A 7,880-nucleotide genomic window follows, 5' to 3' on the forward strand; every position below is an offset into this window, starting at 1 on the left:
TAGCACAGTTTCTCTCTTCAGGATAAACACAGTAGAAGTTCAGGAGCAGTCAGTCAGGACAAAAAAACCTGATGTGTTTGACATATGATTTTTAGAGTAGGATTTCAGCTAATTTTGGTGATTGGCCATTCGTGAACTCATGTAAAGGTATGTGAAGTAAAAAAGAAGATAAATATAAATGCCCTATCAAAGTGAAATACCACTGCTTTGAATTACCATATCACCTGTACTGAGGAGGACTAACAACACGCATCCCTGCTCTGTTTCATTATTGATAGGCCATATTGACCTGTTTGTCTCCCCTCACTGGTGGGAATGATTTCCCCTCCTGTTTGTCCTAGCAGTGCTGTGAGAAGAATCCAGATCCAGATCCAGACCCATTAGGAACACATGGGTTTATCTTCTCCAATCCTGCTCCCTCTATCAGAGGAAAATCACACTATTGATGCGGCGGATGTAGCTGGAGCGTATTGCAAATCATGTTTCCAATAACTGGGAATGACAGAGATCTTCCCCATCACCCTAACATCATAGGAACAACAATAAGAGTATGGGAATGGGGAAAAAGCACTTGAAAATAGTATTAGAGGGAAACTAATTTGCCCCTACTAATCTGAATGGTGCCTTATCTATGCCTCATGCTAAACAGCTATACATACATTAGCTATGCATATAGGACAAGCTCACATAAAAGTCATCCACCATAGCACTAGGATATAATGGACCAAATGTTTTATGATGCTGCCTTCATGTACTTGCAGAGCCCATGCTATATCTGTAAGAGGACAGATGGCCGTCCCTGTTGGTGTGATTCTCCACAGCTACTCCAAGTTAATACACCCGGCATATGGACATGCATCGCGGGGTGGGGACTGGCACGGGGCCCTCAGGAGAACACGCTGACAGGATAGGGGATGCGATATGCAGTGCGCTTTCCAAATCGCCTGTCCCCTGGCCACCGGAAACTCTCAGGACCCAAAGCCCTTACCAGGCACATTTCACTTACATAAATGTTCCTGTGTCGAAAGGAAAGTGAACCTGCAGGCGCACCCAGGCAGGGTGCCTCCAATGCCAGTGATTAGGTCACGCCTTTCCTTTGGGCGACACTGGTGATGGTGACAGTCTGCCATGGGCTGTTGGGATAAGGGCAGAGACACAGTTTATCCTCCTTCGGGACAACCTTGTTTGAAAGGTATGTGGATAATTTCCTTGGGTATCAGAGTGTACTTGAGCTCTCCTTCTGCTCTCCACTATCCAGCCCCCACTGCCCTCCCCTCTGTTACTGGACCCGTCCCAGCCGAAGGGATTAATGGCCTATGAATGAATATCATAGGGAATCAAATCCTACTACTTGAGTAAATTAATTTTTACAGCTGCCATGTTGATGCTATCCACCTTCAGCTATACGTTTGGATCATGTTCATCTGTCTGATAACAGTTATTAGAAAAAGCCACCTCTGCATGGAAATTCTTTGCTTGTCTTTAGGTATTTACCCATGTCAGAGCCGGGCTGAAACTCACATGAATGTGACTCAGACCAGTGATGTACAAAACACAAATGGCAGCTGTGCAGGCTGACAAACTCTGTACCACTGATACAGGCTCTGTACTGCCATCATGTGGTGAAGGCTGGCGTTTCTCTACAGCATGTAACAAAGCAGCATCCTCTATCCTAGAACATAACTGCACAATATTTTGACTTTGCGGTCCTGCTTCAAATAAATCCCAGGAGGAATATCTATTGCCTCTATACAAACAAATGAAGTTGAGAATGTACATTAGTTAATAGTATCATCACACCAAGGAAGCTGCAGAAAGACATGGAGAGAGATGTTTTTAATGACGGCTCAAGTTAAAATTAAACGTTTTTGAATTTTATTTGGAAAATTAAGTTTCAAAAATTCAAGAGGGTACATTTGAATAACAAGTGCACACAAATTCAAAGTGAGGTGTAATATATGGCATAATAATGCTTAAAATCTGTCAAGATGCTTGTTTACACCAGCGATAACTCCACACCAGCAGCAGGAAATCCATATCAGCGTAATTGACGGGTTCAAGTAACACATGTAATTACAGTTCACGTTAGTCCTTAAGTTAAAAGCAATTAAAAAGAGAGAGGCTAGAAGAGCCACACACATCCTGAAAGATGCAATAAGCGAGCAGTGACTTCTCAATGGGAAACTGTTTAAACTGTCAAATATCTAGTGAAGCACCAAAATTCTAGTCTAATCAAAATTAAAACATAATTTTGCCTAATGTACATTATCAGCACTTAAATAGATTCTGAAAATATATAACAAGTTTTTACACAACATTTAACACTGTTGAACAGAAAGAATTGATGGCAACAGAGAACATAATTATGCCAAAAAATTATGACACAAAATAATTGTTTTCACAATATTAGAAAAAAAAAACCCCAGCATTGCAACCAATATACGCCAGAATAAACTGAAGAGCAAGTTTTCACAATTAACACTATAAAAAGGAAACAAATACTGGGTTTGCAATAAGCAATTTGCACCAAATTTACCCAATTAACTCAAATCAATAGCACTTGCAAATGTTTTGAATTTCTTTGTTATTTCTTCCAGTTACATACGAGGTCATGATGCGTACCTGAATCACCTTTTCTACTACCAGACTCTATACTAAGCAACATCACTGTGCGACACAAAGGAACATATTAAATACAGGATGGGTGGATTATTTTGGCCTTCAAAAACCTTTTGTATGCAGGCAAACCTCCTACTAGATATGCAACTACAGGGCAAACCCACCTTGAATCATTTTGTGAACTATTTAAAGATTATGTACAACATGAAGGCTGCAGTCCATTGGCATTCTAATATACGTGACTGTTAAAGTTAGTTGGCTCAGTTACAGAAGTTCATAAATATTTGAACCCGAATGACTAACAACTACGTTACCTAAAATCTATAATCAGTTCCTAAGCTTGTAAAATCCCAGCATTTCTGGCATCAACTCATCCGGAGAAAAGAAAAACACATACGTACATTTCAAAAACTACTTTACACCACATGTCCAATGCGAACCATCCTTCCTTTTCCCCTACCTCAGCCAACTTTGAGATCAATCAGTGTCTCATCGCATCTGACATGTATAGGTACATGGTTCTACACATCAATGCTAGCACTGACCAAAGGACCATATTCGTGGTGGCACTATGTTAGAGACGGAGGAAGGTTTTAACTGGAAGGTGCATACGAGTTAGTTCTAGGATGCTGCACAGTCGTTTGGCGTGTGGAATGGAATCAACAAAGAGGCTGTTTGTCTGTGCAGCAGTAGGACACATGCAGAGATGTCTAGTGTTTGTTACACGGTTGGAAACTAGCGAGCCGCAATCAGGAATCTGGTACTCAAATCAAGGCTGGGTCGCGATACCAACAAGCTACACCTCTTAGTATTACAAGTCATCCTCTCACACATAAGTATCCAGGTCTTCCAGCTTGAGCTCTTGCAAAAATTCGGAACTTGATGAGAAGGGACGTGGCACAAGAAAGGTTGCTGTAGTTTTAAAATGCGCTTCAGTCCCGTGTGGCGGTGTGTGTATCTCAGTGCTTGTCAGGTGCTGCGTGCACTTGTCCATTCTGTGTGATTGTGGTTTGTGTTACTCTGTACTGAACTGTATGCCTGAGTGTCTGTCTCTAGATGTGCATGATTCTATATGTACCAGTGTGTCTGACACTGCATCTACGGTACTGCACTGTGTACGCTGGACAGACTATAGGAAAGCACTTGGGTTTGCTCGTGGATCCTTCTGGTTCCTGTAGCGCACAGCCAGCCAGACTCCGAGAATCTGTGAGTGAAGGGTTGTACAGGTCAGACAAGGACTGGCACTGTCAAAGACATTTTACAAGTGCCAACAGGCTTGATATCACTGACAGATTTTGATATGATGACACAAATACTTTTCAAAGAAATGGACTGTCTGCACACATATCCATTTGGCTAAATACATCCATCAATCCAGTTAGTGTGCAGCCTTTAACTCATTCACTGTGCTGCTCCTCTCCCTCCAGGACATATTTAGACTGAAAGAATGATTGATTGGTTGGTGAATGAATGATTACACTGATGGGAGGTTTGCAGGCCAGACACTCACCTCTGTGAAGCTAAAGAAGAGTCCAACTCCCCCGAGGATCTTCAGAGCCGCTGTAGCATGAGTCAGCATCATATTCCCACAGCTTGAACAGCCACTATTTTTGCATGGCTGGAGTGAAAGACATAACAAAAGAACAAATGGCTTTTAGTCTTCAGTGGTATTTGAGTCAATGGTCTGTCAGCTAAGCCAGTATTAGCTACCGAAATCTATTCTGAGAACTACAGAAAGTGGCCTAGTTTTGACTTGTTCTGGTTAAATGAAAAGCTTATCTGACTTTTATTCAGTGGCACATCTTGTGGAGCTAGAAATGCACTGTGAAACCACAATATTGTTCTATGATGTGAGTGAGCAGTTACTTATGTTTTATTTACAGTATAGTAAATATAATCTAGATGAAACAAAATACAGTTGTGCCATTTGATCACAAAGCAATTTAAGTATGTGCCCGTGCTATCCGAGCAGATTTTCCATGGGAATGCAATGTTTGTCTGACGGACAGAACAATGAAAAATGCTCTATTTATGACATGGCTTACAGCAGGGCAGCTTTGGTAATCCTTATCAAACTGTGCCCGGCTGGCGGTGGTGTTGAGCAGTCCGCAGCAGTTCAGCTGGTTCTCCAGGTCCACCTTGGTCTTGTTGTTCAACATTCCCCAAGTCGAGTTCAGCAGCGTCTCCTGGTAAAGCAAATACAGTGAGGAACAGGGAGGGAAGTGAACAGGGAGGACAAATGCAGAGGACAAGAACAGTTAAGCAAATCTCTTCTTCATGGATTACATATTGCTGTATATCATCCATTTATACAACAGGAAACTTTATTTCTCATTTCTGGGGACATAAAAATACTTCCCAAATGTTAAAATTAAAAAGGGACACAGCTCAAGGGAAACAACAAAATTGTGTCAAAACAGAGGCTGCTCACCTGCTGCCCGCGGTTCATTGCCAGGCAGGAACAGGAGACCCCAAATTGGAACAGGAAAACAATAAACAGGATGACCATGTACTAGGAGCGAGAGGTCAAAGAAACAACAACACAAAAAGTGCCAGGACAACATGGCAAAGTAGCTGCCCTTTGCAATACATTCACAACAACACATCCACACTTTCAAATTGTTGTAATCGACATGGTAAAAATTTACTATAAATAAGTAAAAAGAAAAATCAGTAAAAGCAGTTGATCCAATAATAACCAATCAATGCTGCCTGCCAATGACAGATCCCTTTGAATTGCTGTATTCTTTCCGGGGGTTTAGCCAACAGAAGACAAGGAGAAAGGATACAAAGAAGAGCATGACTTGGTGGTGGTGGATTGCCCCAATGAGCCCGACAATGGCGATGAGCAACAGGAAGACGCCTACTGCGATGACCCCTCCGATGATGTGGATGCTAGACACCAAGCCGAACCCCTTCCCCCATGCTGCTACTCCGATTAGCAGCAATCCCACCAGCTGAAGGGAGCAGAGAGCAGGAATTAAACAAGAGTCAGCTGAGACAGTGTGTATCTGATCAGATACAGTGTGGGACATGGTCATGGTAGGGGGGGGGTTGATTATCACACTTATCCTATAAACATTGGTCAAGTCCTCGTAAAACTCTAGGATGACTTGGATTAGTATCTGCCAAATAAATACTGCAGGAGAAGCATAGCAACAGTCACAGATAAGGAAATAGGTTGGCTAAAATGTACTTAAAGGTGTACCCAACTGATTTCAAAGCAGTTAAATTTAACTACTACCATTTTTCATCATGAAACAGTGAAAACCATTTTTTGGTTCAAAAGTACTGCACAGCCTATCAAGTGTCCAAAATTACTGGGATTCACAGGACTAGCTTCATCAAGGGAGTTTTTTTATTTATTTCAAAAACAGCGGGCAAACTATGCAATGCAGTTGTTACTGGCAAGTCTGTAAAATTTACAAATTGACATACAGACATGGTGCCCTTAATATTATTAGTTATTTTGTGTCCCCTGGTAATACTGGTCTTGGCTTTAGACATGGTGTGTAGATCCTTAAAAAGAGCTAACACTAGATCAGCAAAAGCTATGTACTGACTAATGTAAGACTAAAAAACAGCATTTAAGGACATTAAAGGTATTTATACTGTTGCTCATTGGCATGCATCAACCAACCACATTGAACACATGGACGAGGGGTGGGCTAAGGTGGGAACTAGTGTTTGTTAACAATAGAGTGGACACATCTGTAACTCTGGATAATGGTCATTATAAGCAACATTTAACGGGGAGTCTAAGGTAGCTGAGCTGAATTCAACGTGTTGGCTAGCACGACAAGTTATTCACCGAACTGACACAAACAGTGACATTAGCTGATTAAATCATGTTTAGACAAGCACGGGTGACGTGCCAATGATAACAGAGGTTGAAGAAGATAACGAAACCGCTTCATCTTGTCAACATCACCATTGAGGTCAGCTAACAGCCAAGCTAACGGTAGCTACCATACACATCATGGCGATAGCTAACTAACCAACGTTAGCTAAAAGCTAGCTAAGAGAAGTACTTTCTACGTCTTGTTAGCTAACCTACACTACATAATGTCATCTAACTGACTTTGTAACTAACACTGGTTAACGTATCCAATACATACCAATAATCATCTGCGAACTGAAAATCGAAGCGTGTGAAGTAAAAGGCAAAATCATCAGTGATTTTTCTCTACGTTGTACATTGTCCTACATTGTTAGCTCCGCTAGTTCATTCAGTAGTTAGCCTACGCTAATGTAGCTAGCTAAAACTTAGCATGATGATGATCCCATTTTGTACACTCACCATGTAAACCACATTCAAGGAACAAAGCGCATTTTTAGAACAGGTGAATCCGCCACAGACCATATTCGAAAAACTTCTATCGGCTGAATTAATGAATACGACTAAAAAATTACTGATGTCTTGATTTTCGGAGCTGTCTGGACAGAAATGTTTTTAGTCAGCGGAGAGGGCGTAGGTGATGACGTCTGCGCAACACGTGACGTCAGCAAGTCCGCTCAACGTCATTATTTTAAGGTGAATGACAAACCTCTGGACTGATACATTGTTTCAAAAATGGAATGAAGCCATTACACTTAGACGTTTTCGAAAACAATATTCCCTCAGTCTGTATAAGCACAATGAATACTAACACGGGGATACAGCAGCTGCTTATTCCAGTATGTTCCATGGTGATGGAGGGTCACTAACACAGGGATTATACAATGGGCTTGATGATACATCAGGGGGCCATGTGTGTAATCCAGTGTGGGAGCGAGAGAGACAGAGAGAGGGAGAGAGAGTTTCGTTTTATTTCACTTTACCAATAATTCATTGACCCATAAATGTATTGTCAACCCCGAGTTGCAATCACTACTACTAACAAATAGCATACTACTAATACCTCTCAATTTAAAAATTCACATATATATTGTGGTTCATATTGTTCTTATGGACAGTCATTGAGTGTTTGTTAAAATCAACAGTTCTCTACATAAGATAGAAATCAGAAAACCAAGACTCTAATCTGTGACATCCTGTTGCTGTGTAGCATGGAGCTGCTCTACTGACAATGAGACTAACTTACTGTTTTTCCACATCCAAAAGAACTTTGCAGTACATTGTACTGATGCAGTCTGATCTAAACCAGAAAATGTACATTGATAAATAAAAAAAATCACCCAGTGCACTAAAGCCACTGTTTTCATCTATTGCATCTCATGTGCTTTTGAGTTTACAGTTGTGAGACATCACAGATTCAAGG

At 41.2% G+C, this 7,880-nt stretch overlaps 1 protein-coding gene across 1 annotated transcript; it reads right to left on the bottom strand.

Annotated features, from left to right (window-relative positions):
• Positions 1-1,836: 1,836 nt before the first annotated feature.
• Positions 1,837-7,089, bottom strand: tspan31 (tetraspanin 31). The gene is made up of 6 exons (XM_071512271.1): positions 6,920-7,089; positions 5,409-5,576; positions 5,051-5,131; positions 4,665-4,805; positions 4,130-4,237; positions 1,837-3,823 (listed from the first exon to the last, which is right to left on the bottom strand). The coding sequence occupies exons 1-6, from the start codon at positions 6,980-6,982 to the stop codon at positions 3,749-3,751; spliced, it is 636 nt and encodes a 211-aa protein (XP_071368372.1). The 5' UTR covers positions 6,983-7,089; the 3' UTR covers positions 1,837-3,748.
• Between the last annotated feature and the right edge of the window lie 791 nt (positions 7,090-7,880).

This window comes from Centroberyx affinis, unplaced genomic scaffold, assembly GCF_046629955.1.
Source record: "Centroberyx affinis isolate AG114_WGS23_722 - 3 ecotype Tasmania unplaced genomic scaffold, CSIRO-AGI_Caff_v1 ptg000024l_1, whole genome shotgun sequence".
Classification (NCBI taxonomy): Eukaryota; Metazoa; Chordata; class Actinopteri; order Beryciformes; family Berycidae; genus Centroberyx; species Centroberyx affinis.